Consider the following 16,995-nt stretch of genomic DNA (forward strand, 5'->3'; position numbering starts at 1 on the left):
AGAGAGAGAGAGAGAGAGAGAGAGAGAGAGAGAGAGTAGATGAATTTCTGTTAGAAATGTGTAATTCTGTGGTTCCTTTTACGAACGGATAAACAGTTATCCAGTAAGGACTTGCTACGAAACGAGAAAAAAGTTCGGATAATCTGCCAACTTTCGTGGCTACGTGGAAAGGCGAAGACTGGCGAAATGCCTTCCGTCTGGAGTTTAAACGCTTCTTTGCTCGTTAACCCGTTGATCACCTGTTGGCAATCCGACACGAAGATTCAACATCAATCTGTATTCGGGTCGAGGAAACGAGAGACACGAAATGACCGTTACTTGGAATTAATTCGGCCAAACGTCATGAAACGCGTTATGCTCTCTCGCTCGGGACCATCCATACTGATTTCTCCCTGTGGCAACACTTGAGAACTTGTTGTGAAATTGCTACGAAATTGCTGTGAAATTAGAAACGATCGTAACTTCCGTTCTTGTTAAGAGACATCTTGGAGAACTCTTAATTGTCTGAGATGTGGAACTTATTATTTCGTCGATCCTTTAATGCAATCCAAGACAAAGATTTAATATAAGTTAGTGACTTAGCGTTAATGGAACACGAAATGCGGGGCGAATACCGAAATGAATTCGCGGAAATGCGAAATTTCGTAAAGCATTTCGTTGTGTTCTGTCGCGCTAGGGCCATCATTTCAGAGCAACGTTAACTTTCATTGGTCGTTACAGTTGGAAACGTTGCAGCAACATAATTGGAGGAAATGGACTGTAGCCTCTATATTCTCGTCCTCTTGTAATTTTCAGGATGTATTTAACGAAAACTCAATAATCATAATGCAGACGAATAAAGAAGTCGCACTTGGCGCTTCGATCACGAAAGTGTACGATTTCACGAAAATAAAAGTTTTACTAAATTTTCTGCCAAATCAAACGGTCTTATCTTGTTTCACACCCGCGAGCGTATTAATTCATCAGGTCGTGTACGAGCAATTTGTCGACATGCGTGACGCACATGCAAAATTCGCAAGAGCGAGCGACGTCGCATCTTTCATTAAAATTCGCATCGCTGAATCGTGCCATTGTTTCGCACTTGCGACAAACTTTTGCAGTTTTGCGATTGGTGGAATAATCAAACTCATCGAATCATCAACACTCTCTCCTCTCTCTCTCTCTCTCTCTTTCTCCTCTATCTCTCTCCCTCACTCACTCCCTCACTCATTCACGTACTCTCTGTAGCTCTTTTTCTTTCGAAATGCAGTCTCGCTTTTAGGGACGCTACGATTTGTCACTGCTCTTGACATCGCTACTCTCCTTGAATAAAAAACGAAATCGATGACACGTGGTAACGAATTTCACAAAGCGACGGGTCCTGTCCCGTCAGTTTCCGTCTATACCACTCTACACTTCCGCGAAATTCCTACGGAGTTGTTTTTGTTGATCCGTTGCAAAAGCATCCCTGTGTTGTCGTTGCTACGGATCGTGTTACGAAACGCGGTGTAACGGGAAGGTGGATTACTAGGATCAAACGTATAGGAGATTCAAATATATCTACTAGTTTGACACATACTATAATTGATATTGCACGATTTTCTTATTGATAATGATCTTTCATTAAAAAATTATTTTGCTCATTTTTCGAACTTTCATGCATTACAAACATTGTGTTTTGTATATATAATTCTACTATCTCAAGAATCTGTTGCCGAAAAAAATGCCTAAAGATATCTTTGTCTAACTCGATTTATTGCTTTGCTTATTTTGTTGCGTTACCATCCGTAACAAATGTTGTGCGTCCTGATTTCTGCTATAAATTTTAAGGACCTGCGATCGAAGAATTACCTAAAAATAGTTTTGTCTGACTGGCTGTCACTATTATATTCGTTTAATTAGTATTGACCTATTAAATAGAAGAACTCATTAATTAATAATTGAAGATTCCAGATATATTTTTAACAATTGCAAGGTTTTTTGACAATCGACTTTTTCAATTCACGAAAAGAAGTCTAAAAATTTAGTTCATATAGACCTGAAAATAATTTTGTTTGGCTTATCAAAATAATTATTAGAATGCTCAAACTGATCCCTAGAATGTTAAAACCTTTTACTGCATTATTTAAAGTTTTAAGCATTCTCATAATTATTTTCATGAAAAACCTACAAAATTACATTCAGATCTTTACATTGCTAAATTTTTAGATATATTAGCAAAACCGTTCTATTCATGTATATAATGAATATAATATATAAAATATGAAGAGGATTAATAAGTTCATCTTTAACGAAGAGTTTCTCTCTTCTATAACTAGATCTCCTTAAAATATCACGAAGCAAGAAATTGTTCATGCGACATCACTGTCAACGCGCCTGTTGTATGATACTAAAGAATCGTGTAGGGGAAAATGAGAAACAATCGCACGAAGTACAACAAAATGAAATTCTTGACACGGCATCGCGAATGTTCTCAGATTACGATTCAGCAGTGGTTGCGGGTTTTGCTACATTTACACGCTACTGAATTGTTGAACTATTCTCCTCGTATGAACAAACGGACGCGTGATTGTGCCCCACTTTCCCCATGGTCGACTCTTTGCACGATCTCGGACATACCCAGGTAGGTGCTGTTGGTAATAACCCAGAAGAGTTTTAGCGGATCAACCATTAAACCACGTTCATCACATAAACTAGCCGGTCCGATATAGAAGACGGACCCAGACCACTACCAGGCTGCCACTACCGGTTCCCCGCGGACGGTATCACCTAGTTTACCGCTTCCGGTCGACCTCCCGCTGGTCGGAACTGTCGTGCGCGGTCGACACACACTCACACACACGGCGAGCCCGGGAGAGGACGTTTATCTCCACTGACCACCGACGCTGACCAACGGACGTCGTCCACACCTACAGACACAGGTGCACACGTCACTGGGATGAGATTCACCACGATTCGTCGTGTCACTGTCTTTCCGGTTACAGACTGGTTATTCAGTTTGCCGAGGACGAGGAAATACACGGAAACGGTTCCTTTATCTACTACCACCGATACGCGCTCCTCACGTTACCCACTTTCGTACGTTTCTGACGGATTCCCGCCGCGCGCGCGTCGATTTCGCGCACTCCGTAATCTCGCGCGCGTTATCTCGTCGCGGGCCGGCACCGTCGTATCGGTACGTCGTCCTGTACTGGGCCTGTCATTGACATGTTTTTATCCCGGCCCGTCTAGTGCGCGCTCGTGTACACGTGTGTAATCACGGGTATAGCTCGGTGCGACGGATGTAGAAGACGGTCCAGCGGGAGAGAGGCGCGATCGAGACGGAACGACGGGAAAGGAAGGAACGTGGAGCCGCGAGTAGACGCAAGGAGTCGAGGAAGCGTGAGCAGGAGGGAAAGAGAGGAGAGGGTAACGGACGATCGGCGATAGGAGGGAGAGTCCGAGACGGAGGGTGCAAGAGAGCGGCGTCGGCGTCGGCGTCGGCGTCGACGACGGCGTCGGCGGTGGTGATGCCGGCGGTGGCGGCGGGACAGCTATTCCTCGCGGGGGAGCAAAGCAGGACGAGGCACGACTCGCGCGCGAACGTGCTACGTGCGATACATACGCAGGGAAAGCAATGAGTATACGGAGGCCGACGGCCGCCCGCGGGCCCAGAATTGCGCAGCCGCGCCAAATCAGTCAGGGGCGCACAATCCACCCTCAGTCAATATATACTGTGTCACCGCGTAACGCAGAACACGGAATCGTCGGAATGCGGTCCCGCCACGGTGGATACACCTGGCTACGTGGACACTCGCACGAGTCGTGCAAACGTTGACGAGCGACAGCAATTAGCTATATAGAAGCTAAATCAGAGAGCCAAGTGGGCAGAAATACCTCGAGAAGAAGCTAACACGGGATGAATGATTTTGCTGAAGTATCTAAAAATTTTAATACTAATCTGAAAATTATTTTGTTCAACTATTAAAATAATTATGTTGGATCATTATATTAGTTGTATAAGACTTGGTTGTACCAACGTTACTTTGACTTTAAGCAAGACTTAAAACTCTCTCTGTCTCGTTTTAAAACGAAAGAGAGATAGAGACGGAGAAAGTTTTAAGCTTTGCTTAAAGTCAAAGTAACGTTGGTGCAATCAGACCTAAGGGGTTCAAGCATGACGGTAATATTGTAAAAGGTTTTGATATTCTAGCAATCAATTTGAAAATTCTTATATAATTGTTTTGATTGATTCAATAAAATTCTTTCCAAATCTGTATTTAGCAAAATTTTAAATACTTCGACAAAATCGTTCTTTCCGTGTACTTCATTTTCGAGAGGAAGTTTATATTTTGTCACTTTTTATCTGAGATTTCAGAAACTACGAACTTATTGCAACAAGCATACGTTTACGAAATAACTAATTTATTATTGATCATTAGATAAAAGAAATTAGACATATTTGATGAAATTCTATTTGAGGGAATACTGACGCTTTGTCCGTAGGTGATGAAATTATAGAGGGTATACTTGACGCGATTCTAAATTACTCTTTGTAACATTCTCGTTATTTAACTAGCTATTCTGAATTATTTAGTTCATTAATTGAAGAGTATAATTGGAGTTAAGTGCATTGTACAATCATTACACGTTTAATCATTATGTTATTCCATTGATCAATGAAATAACTGAGACTAGACAATAAAGTATCTATAAATGAGCTCAGTGGATAGCTCTTTATAATGTTACATATGAGAATCATGGTAATTTTTAACCAACTCTATAATTACTATATAGAAAAATCAATAAAAATTCCCGCAACAACTTGCGATTATATTTTATTTTTAAATAAATAATTATCATTCTCATTTAAGCAGTAATTTTCATTAGTATATATAACAAAATTAAAGCGATGAAAAATGGACGTAATTTTATGTTAATTCTACCTCAAATAATATCAGCTAAAGAATTTAATCATAAAAAATAAACTTACTTTTATTATATAAACATTGAATGCATATAAATGGTAATTTCCTTAATATTTAACGAGAATTTTTTATCTGAATCTAATTCTCTCGTTCTCTTGGATCTTCTTTTTTTTTCTTATTACTCTGAGAATGTGATTCCGAATAGTTCTACGCCTTGTTCGGAAGGGTTGTGCACGTGCTTCGAGTTCACGAGCAACATGCTCGGTTGAATCTGAAACTTTGATTCAGCACTTATTCGGTACTCTATTTCTGCGCGTCTCGTACGAAATTCGCGTAGAGGGAGTTTTCTTCCCTCCGTAGGGAAAGATGTAAAAATGTAAATAAAAGACACTATTCGTAATGCGTGTTTCATATAACGCTCTGTCAAGTGCCAGACGAAATGTCTCCTTTGCACTCCCTTTAGCATGCGAAATATCTTGATATCGCATCTTGATATCTCCTAGCCTGTCTCTGACTAGTTCGTCTCAAATAAGTGTCAATGCTCTACACTATTGACACACTACCTTACGGAAAGAGGGCTGCATACCTAAGAGAAACTTATTTCATGAAAAGTTCATTGTAAAACTTAGAAAGAATTTTCAAAGTTATTATGATTATCTCGATAGTTAATTTCTTATTAATTTTCTGCTAAGTCCACGTAAAGTTAAATTTTGTTATCTTATAATTTAAAAAAAAATTGCACCCAACTTTTGCTATTAAATATTTTCTGAGTGGAATTTGTTGCATTATATTGACAGAGAAAGAGAGAATATATATGACAGTACCGAGGGAAGAGCACGATCGTGTGTGATACGTGGACAGATAACAGTTCTCGTCAACACAGATTATTCGAGATTATGGAGAATATCCGGTACTGACAATCGTTTAAATATACGCAGTTACATTTGCTTTGGATTAAAGCGCTACGTTAAATCTCGATCAGTATAACTCGGTATGTATGGAATGCTGTCCACAAATCCGGGACATTCTACGACGACTACTGCGCATAGTCGTAAACAATAGTGGTAAAACATAGCGACGGTGCTGACTAGCGAAGTGCTGTCTCTGGAATAGTCTCCATATTATAGCGAATATTGTGGCCCCGACTAATTAAGCGCGCGAAATACTCGGATTAGATTTCGTCTCGGTAGTGACGCATATCGATCTCGGAGAAAGCGATCAATGAGATACGAACCAGGTGGAGCTTATAGACAATGTTATGGTAATGACCAAGTAGATTAAATTCGTCTATCATGCAGTGATTCTCAATGCTTTCAAATCTCGTACAAATCTTTCTATACATTTTTATTGATTGTTAACACTAAAAATGTACCAACGTTTATTCGTACTCACTAAAAGGCCTAAGTAAATGAATTACTATGAAGATAAAAAAGATAATGAAAAATCACAAATATTTCATCAATCTGGATATAATTATTGAAAAGGATATTATCGAAAGATTTCAAAATCCTATCTTTTATATATAAGTAATATAGTATTAATAATGACTACTCGGTATTTCTCGTTAAATAGAAGTGGTTAACGTAAAATGTAATTTACGGGATCAGACAAATTGTATTACGCAAGAAAGCTATAGTATATGAAATTCTTGAACGCGTACTCGAAGACTCGAACAGAATTTATCAATGTGAGAATTCCAAAGCTATCTTCTCTCTCTCTCTCTCTCTCTCTCTCTCTCTCTCTCTCTCTTTTCCCTTTACTATCTTCGATATGTAACATGTCTTATAAAATATGTGCATCAAAAAAGTTCTGCACCAGCTGGGTTCAAAAACTAAAGTTAAACCGCAATCGAGAAAGTATGTCAAGGTATTCCTCTACCTTTAACAAAAGTAGATCACATAGTTTTGTACATGAAATAGAGTACAGAGCCATATTATCGAGTTTTAGTTCTACCTTTTCTTCATTTTTTATTTTTTATTTTTCATGGGATATCAGTTAAAAATGCCAGTTAATTAATATGATTAGAAGATAAACGTCATCACCTTGTTTATATATCTCTCTTCCTCTTTTGTGTTTGATTTTACATTAAACTGAAGAAGTTGAGGAACGCTTCTCCGATCTTAGAATTTTAAAGTTTTGCATAGTCACGGGGAAAATTCGAGGGAGAAGTCGTGCATCTGTTCGCGCACCCACTTTCAAGCGGCTGTCGAGGAATTACCGCAATCCACCGGATCTATCATCCTTCATTGAATCTTCAAAGAGCATTTCGCATTCAGTTCTGACATTCGCTAATCTATTCCCGAACACGACAGACGAGATCGGTACTTTTCGACTTATACCTTTGCGAACTGTCTTGCTTTTCGATTTTGATATCGTAACAAAAAATTTAGTTGCTTCTGTGAAATACATTTTTCAGCTTTGTAAATAATAAAAATATTTGTTTGTATCAACTGAATAATTTAATTTGTGTAAAATTATAGTTTTGGTACAGTTTAATCAAAATTTTTGTTCGGTACATTTTTTGTTACAGTGAAATTTTGATTTATAGAACGAAACATTTTACCCAATATAGAACTACAACAAGATCTCCTCTATCTCATAAGAAATATAATATTGAAACTTTGCAATTTGAATCTTTAATTTAAAATGTATTAATGGAATCAAATGTATTTAGTAAACTAACTCATTTGTCCCAAAAACCTACTGAGATTCGTCAAAGTCGAAGGAAAAGGATTCGTGAATATTTCTTGTTACGAAAAGCTTGAACTAAAGTACCGGAATCTATTTCCGAAGAAGAACGACGCCATAGGTTACTCCAATAAATAATATACGAACCGATTTGCCGGAAGTCGTTGCACGTTTCTCGTACGGAACTTGGAACTGACTCAAACACAACACAACTTTGACGAGCTGTATTATGGTATAATACAATATTAACGAGGGCAACGTCGATGTCGATAATATGGGGCGACTAACTGATGGAAAGATCCTATTAAGCATTCCCGAATCAATTTCGAGACTTTTCAGATACTCCATTACGTGTACATGAAACGTAGGCTGCAATATAGTCGACACAAATAATTTTTCTAACCGACGTCAAGTATCGATTTTTAGATCAAGTTGGTTGTTCGTAAAACCACGCAAACCACATTCCCACAGAAATTCCAGATATTCTGGCACTATATCATGGATGTTATAACGTACCGTTTTATCTTAACTGGTTGACAACGACAAGTAAAGTGAAAATTTCATGTAATATTATTATTCTACATTTTTAAGAAAATTTTGTTAATTTTCCATCTGTGAAGAGAAAATATTCAATGTTCCCCATTTAAAATAAATGCCAACTCTATATGTATAAAATACTATTATATAGGTACTTAGTATATAAAATAATATTTAAAAATCTGAAATAAATAAAATTGCATATACTATCTCTCGTTTCAGCTTCACTGACTGCAAAATTACTTTGAAATAAAGCGCAACGAAAAATCGAGATAATAAATATATGCATAACAGTTTTGTTAGTAAAAAGAAGTGTTTTTATAATTCCCGAAATTTTAGAACTAATATAATTATATTTCTATGAAGATTATACTTTTTGCATTTTCTAATATTGCATATTTTTACAAATAATCGATTCGATTGAAGCTGAAATATTCAATCTTATATACTAAAGAGTAGCGAGAAATTATTATTAAGTACACGCGATCATCATCATCTATTAATCAAGATCCTTTAAAGTGTATTTTTCGGAAACGATCTATAGTGTAATCGAGCACTTTGATCGTACTTAACATTTTGTTCAATCGATTTTCATTTACTAATTGAACATATTCGTCGTGCCATGCATTTTGAGATAACAAGATTCCAATCGTTTGTAATCGATAAAAAATTGATATTAATAACATAGGAGTAAACGAACGTTGCGCTATTTATTAACAGAATAATGCTTTTTAAACTGATTGTTTGTTAACAGTGACACTTAGGCAGAGTAATATCCAAACTATACCATGGATATAATCCTATAGAAAATTGTATTGATGTCATATTTGAATGCTGTTTGTAACCATCTACTTAGCTATGTATGGAGACTAATTACATCGCAATTGTTGCGCAAACGCGACGATAATGGATTTCACGGGATCGAGTGTCATAAATAGTAGCTATTAATATAGCAACCAATTTAACGGTAATCATGCATGTGATGCGTTTTCTGTGTGCATAATTTGTACGAATTTTACAGTTACTGATAAACAATATTAAGATAGAAAATTTGCAGCAACAAATGATTTCAGAGAGAGAGAGAGAGAGATTTATGATTTTTGTTTTATAAAAGTTTGACATAACATTACATAAAATCAATATATGTATATACATATATATTATTTCATCCGAAATTTATATTTTGAAATTATTTACATTTCAAAAGGGTAATATGAAAAGATCAATAAAATACTAATTATAATGTAACGTCAATAAATTTTGTAAGCATGCAATTTATGGAAAAATATATTAGAAATATGTATCCTCGAAAAAAATTCTAAATTTTATTTAAAAATTTTACAAAAAATGTATGCCCTTGTGGTATGTAAACGTATTTTTCATTCCTAATTAATGTTTTAATAATTATGAATGTTTTCTTTTATATGATAGGAAATATGATATGTGTGTGATCGATACTAAAAGTATAGTCTCTTTTAACGATATTTACAACTGACAACAGAATAGGAGCCTTTCATATAAATGCAATATGAAAGTAAACCGATACATATCTCACAACTGTTTCTTTTACCATGGTTTTATCACGAACCTGGATGCGATCGAAGGCTCGTGCATGGATATTTTCTGAACAAAGGAAAAGTACGACGATATCGGCAAAACATCAAAAGTGTTTTTCCCCGTTCGGTTGGCATGCGCAGTTCGTTGTTCGTCGTTACGAGAGCGATGCACTGGGTGATCGCGCATAGAATGCGGAACCGGTAAAATGCGATTTGCAGATTCGTACGACAAGCGGCACGACAAGTGGTTGACAGGCACGACGGCCGACACCACATAGCAGCTGATCGAAAATTCTATTCTCCGGGAAAATTCATGCGAGCTCACGGATCCATCTGTTCGACCGATGGACGGTGAAGTTACAACCGGTTAAAACGCGACGATCGACCGGAACGCTCGCGAAATTTTTACTCTCCCTTTGATATATGATATTTTTCATTTCGTAGTGTTGAAGCTCAAAAAAATCTATGTTTAATCTATTTAATTCTTAATCGTATATTTAAAATTATTTATTTATTTTAATATAGTATTTATGTAAATTATATAAAATAAAATTATACATTTTTATAGAATTTATTGTTAAAGAATCCCCCACGTAGATGGAGAGAGAGTGAGAGAAAAATATACGTAGGATACGATATTACGTTTTTTCGTTTTTTAATCGATTTTAATAAATATTTAAAAATTCACAAAGTCGAATTTAAATAGTTCGAAATTTTAATATTTTCCATTAATCACATTTTTTTCAACAAAAAATTATGTTATAAAAATGTTTGCATGTGTTATGCACGATATTATATAATTCAAGTACTTTTTATTAAATTTGTTCACTTATTTTATTAAATTTGTTTCACTTTAGATTAAAATAAATCGAATTACAGTATCAATTTTGTTTTAGAATGGTTTCATTTCAAAACACGCGACGCCAGATATTTGAATTTACAATTGCAAATCCTGTTCAGTTTTAACATTTATTGGTTTTGTGAAAGAAAATTACAATTTTAATTAACATAGTTTTCATTTAAAAGAGAAATAAATGATGCACGTATGCAAAATAATAATTGAAACACATTGTCTATGCTTAATATCGGACAATTAAAAAATATTTCTATAGGTATTTCACCGGAAAATGAAAGACGAAAAGTCTGTTCTTGTTTTTGAAAATATTAACTCCGGCTAATCTAAAATTTAAATGTAAATTTTCTGCATTGCCACTTTTGTCCGGTGAAAAGACATTCTATCTTGAAAATAACAATAGTGCACTAGCTGATAGAGCTATTCCTGAGCGATGGAGTTGTAATGGAATACTGTTTGAACCTTTCGCCATTCGCTTGCCAAGTAGAAAGAAAAAGTGAGATATTTCAATGTCGGAAGTTTCGCCGAGAACTGCTGACTTACTTGGAATTAATTTTGCAGAGAGAGAAAGAGAGAGAGGGAATGGAGAGGAGAGAGAGAGATGATTTCAAGCGAAAGAGTGTTACTTTGGATTAATTCCTTAAGAAATGGATTTACGATGATAAAAGAGGTAGAAGTGTTCAACAGTTAACGGAAAGCTCTTCTTAGCAACGATATCCCTAAACGTTAAGTTCGTTCCGTGAAATAATTTCGTCCAAGTGTGGAACGAATTTCATTTGCCGGACAATAATAGTGGGTTATTATCGCGAGCAGCCAAGAACAATTCATACAACGGTTATTTAGCCGTGCAATTAAATGTCACATGTTCGGAATTTTTCTTTTCCAACGAAAAACAATTTCAATTAAACATGGGTATGTTGATTGATTGACAGAAATTAATGAGGCATTCATTTTCTGCGCGTTAATACAAGAGCTGTTGACTTCGGTATATTGTCCCAATTAATATCAAATACGATCGAATACGACATTATTTTCCTTTTTGAGCATTGCACTTAATGAAAATACCGCTTATTCAGAAATTAAATACAATATACGGGAAAGCAGTATATAAACGGGAGACTTTTAATTAATTGAATTCGGGAGAGGGCATGCGTTTTGCGCGTGTAGGTCACAATATTCATCCATCTTAAATCGGTGCATCCCATTTGCTTCCGCAAATGCTGGGAATTGCTGGTATGCAATCTAAACTGACGACGACAGTACTGAGTCGACACAACGCAATCCTATCGATTCCCAGTTTCCCCGCATAGTTTCAAGACAATTCCCCAAGATAATGATTGACCGTCCGATTCTATCAATAGTGTTTCACTGCTGCAGATGGAGCACTGCCGGTTCCGCGCTCGCGAACGCAGCACTTTTTCACGTCGATGTTCATGCAAAGTAAGAAATACACAGTAATTGAAGTGAAACTTGGGACATTCGTTACTGAGAATTCTTTTTGAGGAAAGAAGTTCCACGAACTCTCTTTCAACGTTCGCTTTTCCCTGTGCGCGCGCGAGTATCTCATTTAAAGAATTTCGCGCTCGCACGATTCTCGCGTATTTTTCACTTTGCGCGGACAAACGTACAATTCGGTGCTAAAAAAAAAGTCCAGCAGAGAAACTGTGGAATTTTTCTCAGTCAAGAATCGAGAAAATGTATTGTTTTATATATACGTTTTTATGGAAAGATTAATTTTATTCGAAAAAAGTCATTGCTAGAAAATCGTCATTTTCGTTTTCTTTATAGATAAAATGAAAAATCTTCGGTTCGATTGATTCAAGACTGAATCGATTACATCACGCTTCATTATCCGTGACTATCACAATTAATTGAATGACGTTTGCTTGGAGCACTGTCTCGGATGTCATTTACACTATGCTTCTCTATCGGACAGGCACGAGATATTACGCAAGTCGAAGATTAGACGACGCCAAATGTGTCATTCAAATTCTCGTTTGCTTGTAATAATAAGTGATTGTACTTTTAGCCGCTTTCTGCGAATAAATATGATATACTCTAATTACTATAAATTGAAGTGATTATTTTTTTATTATTAATCGAGATTCCAATTCGATTTTCAATAGTTATATACTTATTTTATCAGTTCATTAATTACTAATTTTATTAATATACGGAGAGAATTTTCTTTTAAAATTTACTCTGAAAACATGATAGTTGTGGTACAATACAATATTTTAAAGATTTTTACCATGCACTTTAGTAAAATTGATCAAATTTATTTTATACCTATTTTATATAGTTTTATTAACGAATGAGAAAGATTTACATTAAAATATTCTTCGAAATACAATGTTGTTCCACGATTGTCATATTTTTAAGATAAATTTTAAGAAAAAATTCTTTCCATGTAGATAGTAATTGTAGAGAATCTAAATCTTCACTTCTGAAAGACTCAAAACATGGAAGTAATATTATACTTTCAGTGCATGCGGGAGGAAAAAGGAAAAGAATTAAATTACAACAATATTCTTTAACGGCGGGCAAAATAACTGCGTAACTCCTCTAATCGTACGCGTTGGTTTGTGTAACTACTTATATAAAACTCACATAAAAGATGCAAATGTTACGCAAACGCAAGTAGCTGCAATCATGTATTACGAGTGCAGATGGCCTTAATGGATTAAGAGCATCCCTAGAGCAATCGTATCTGAAGGGATCGCATGTTGGCGTATCGATTGCTCATTGGCTATGCATCGCGTTACGCTGCGGTTATCGCGAGCGATGGAAAATAGCCGTGGTATAATCCGTTGCAGCGTTGATTTTAACCGGGGCATATATACACATACTCTCGCAAACACACGTGTACGCGTACCTGAAATATAATAATAACGATGGGGCGAACTTCTGGAAGCTCTCCAGCGCATTTAGTCGCGTCGAACTCGTTCACGGATGCAACAGCGAAAGGCCGCAAGCATTCTCGACGGCCAGCGTTTGGAATTTGGCTAATAATCCGTCGCAAATTCCGGAAATTTCGTTACCACGCTAGCGACGGATATATATATATATATATATATGCAAAACGTATTACGAAAGTTAATCCCTCGATCAACATTGAGATGGCCACAATGCGGGATCGGTGAGGATGTGGAGGATGCGCAAGAGCGATCCCGGTCGCATATTCGCGCGTCGCGCAACGCCGCGCAGCCCGCGGATGTAATAATCGTCTCGCGGTTTCGCGTTACTAGACGCATCATACCCGCCTGCGTTCGAAACTTCCGGTAATGAGCACTTTCAAGTGATCCGCTCTATTGCACGAACAAGAAGCAGGATTAAATGCTACAACCACGACGAGCGTGACGTCATTTCGTCTCTATTCAATCAGTACTTACTCCCCCTCCGCGCAGTGTAATCCTTTCATCTCCCGATTCGAATTACAACGCTGGAGTTAATTCCGGCATATTGGCCCGCGTTCTGATTGCGGAATTAGTCCTAAACGTGAACGGATGACTAATGTCTGCTATTTACATCGAAATTGCAAAATACTTAAACGTTTACTCGTCCCTTACATTCTGTAATGTATTTTCTTGTCTTGTATCAACGTAATTAACAATTAGGATTATGTTTCAGGATAATTAAAGAAGTGGAATGACGATAATCAGATTCTAGGGAATCGCGGTAAATGGTGAGTAATTATTAACCTACAAATATATTAATTTCGCAAATTACATAAGAATCAAATGACGTCATTTGATTCTTATGCAAATTCGAAAAACCTAAAAAGAATTGATTCTAAAAAGGACTGATCTGTTATCGAAAAATTTATTTTTCTATGTAACGTTTATTTAATTTTGTGTGTTTTTATCAGTTGTGTTCTATTATTTTATATTTATCATCTACAGCTGAATAAGAGCAGAAGAATTTAAGTGAGAGAGAGAGAGAGGGAGTGAGAGAATTAGCACGGTCAAAGTTGCTTGAAAACTAACAAGACGCGAATATGAAATGCGGTATTTTGCGAAATTTATTGGTGTGTTCGTGATCGAATCCAGTTGCCTGGAAGTCGAGTTCTTACGACCTAACTTACGTACTGCTAAACTTAACTTGAGAAACACGGACGACAGATCGGGTCGACATAAAAATCGTCGCCAAGTTTCATGGTATAACTCACCGGATAAGCTGCGGGCATCCAGGCTAAGTGAAATGGACGGCGCGAACAAATATCCGAAAACATTTTCCGCTTTATGGTTTGCCGACGACTAACTTCGGTTTCCCACCCTCGTGACAATTCGCGGGAGCGGGATAACCAGTAGGACTTTCGAGTTTCGGAGCTATTAATCTCTGGGTCCCCACAATATAACCGAACAAGTAAATGGTGACGAGAACATGTCCTATTCTATATTTCTATTCTATATATCTTCTTACTCGCAAATCACTTTACTAACGTAATGTGATCTTGAGATCACATTTTATTGATAGGGAAGAGTGAAAGAACTGCGAATATATTAAGAGAAAAATGAAAAAAAGCCTTTTATATATTGTAGTAGTATAATTTGCGTTATTTATCCTATATTTGCAATTCCTCCACTTTTCCTTATACCTTATAAATAAATTCTCCCTTCGTGATTTCATCGATTTGATTTTATATTTGTAATGAAAATATCGGTAGCTATAAAACGAATTTATCTACAAAAATTTACAGCATTAATATTATCAAGTTTTTACTTGAACATCTCCATTTTTAATGTTCGATCATTGAAGCTATAATATATGACACGTATAGGTTTGCTACGTCTCTTGTCATCGATTTTATTAATTTTAAATGCAAATTAGATTTTATTCAATGCGTACAGTATTTCTAAAAAGTAATTACTAAACATAGGCATTTATTTTATTTTACTCGATATAAGTCTGTCTCTGACGAAAACAGCATATCACTTGCATATAAAAAAAAATCTGCGGATTTATGTTTACTTTTACCTTCAATATTTTTCCAAACTAGTTCGATACATTCTCGTGTGTTGTCGCACTTTTTTGAAAGTATGCTGCAAACACATTCTGCCAATTAGCGCTTCGCAATGTTATTTTCTCGTACCGGTTACATCCACTGCGATTATTTACGAGTTTCTGGCATATATGGATCACATTGAAAATGCCTAATGGCATTATCGATACTGCGGGTAACCGAAGATTCATCACGCGTTGAAATGGATATAGAATGATGAGCGTCAGAAAAAAGTGATACGATATGAATTATTCGGCATGCACGGAATGTCATCTGTCAAGAATACCTCGATGTCCGGTCTCTTTCGGTGCGTGCTCACGCATGAATATTCCCATATTTGTTAATTGCTATTGGATTTTGGTAGGCGGAATTTGGTAAATTTTCTGGGCGAAATATCGAATTTCCACGAAGTTTGCGTTAATGGCAGCTATGTACATACGGAAGCCCGAAAACGAAATTCACCAAAAAGAGCGAACGTTTTTCGCAGCTCTTGTTATTTTTCTTTCTCTCGTTTTTTTTTTATTTTGCAAGAGTTTCGCAAAAACAGCTTGCTAACGACAATCCTCGGTAAAGGCAAAGGATATTAAATTTCGCAAAAATTTATTTTTTATTCAACGGTATATGCGAGAAAACGCACTCAACGTGCATTTTTGGTAATTACATATTTCTTTAAAGAACATTAAGTTAATTTTTTCGCTACAAAGAGACTGGATGATTGACCTAATTATAGAATTATTTAATTTCGAAAGTTGTACGTTCGTCAAATAAAATTGTAATTTGTAAGCGTAGAAAATACTCAGCCATTTTCCATTGAGTTCGTAAATAAAAATTTAATTAGCTTTTATTGGCAAAGTATGCAATGAAAAATAATTATAAATTACTACATATGATAGCAATGAACTTCTATGAGACAGACATGAAAAAAATTAGCTATAATTTTTGTAAAAAGAGAGATAATAGAAACAGAAACGAACTGTTAGCTGCGCAATTCTCCACTACTTAATGATATTGAAATATGAGGATTCCATGATTAACGCTTTGCTGTTAATTAAACTCTTTAATGAGGTAACATGATTAAAGTCTGCTGATAACGAGATTTGATGTAAATTGAATCGACATTAAATTCTTGCGTTTCACTTTGCATTTTCAGTTTAAACGATTTTTTTGAACGACATATGATATAAATCTCTCGTAATTACGATTATTTTCATATTAAAAATCGCGACTATCGTTAAAATAAGACAATATAATGAAATATTTAAATGTACTACAATTTTACATTAGTACATTTTTTACATTAGTCTGTATTTGAAATAGAGAAGAATTCTGTAACGCGATCATAAATATGAATTCTAGTGAGTTCGCTTTTGTTATATGAATAATATGACTCTAATAATAATATTTCACCTTTTGTAATATTATACAACGAAAACGTAAAAAATTATTCTAGTATAAAATTAATAGATATTATTA

General features: G+C 35.9%; 1 protein-coding gene across 3 annotated transcripts in view; it reads right to left on the minus strand.

Moving 5' to 3' along the window:
• LOC108764598 (neural-cadherin) overlaps positions 1–16,995 on the minus strand; it is a 151,599-nt gene that overhangs the window by 64,203 nt on the left and 70,401 nt on the right. For 2 of the 3 annotated variants that reach the window (XM_018512906.1, XM_018512905.1), the window contains exon 1: positions 2,599–2,650. The exons of the other annotated variant lie outside the window; for it this stretch is intronic. In XM_018512906.1, the coding sequence (XP_018368408.1) occupies positions 2,599–2,650 (52 nt within the window). Of the gene's footprint in view, positions 1–2,598; positions 2,651–16,995 lie in introns of those variants that run through there. 3 annotated transcript variants of the gene reach the window in all.

Source organism: Trachymyrmex cornetzi, unplaced genomic scaffold (assembly GCF_001594075.2).
Source record: "Trachymyrmex cornetzi isolate Tcor2-1 unplaced genomic scaffold, Tcor1.1 scaffold44, whole genome shotgun sequence".
NCBI lineage: Eukaryota > Metazoa > Arthropoda > Insecta > Hymenoptera > Formicidae > Trachymyrmex > Trachymyrmex cornetzi.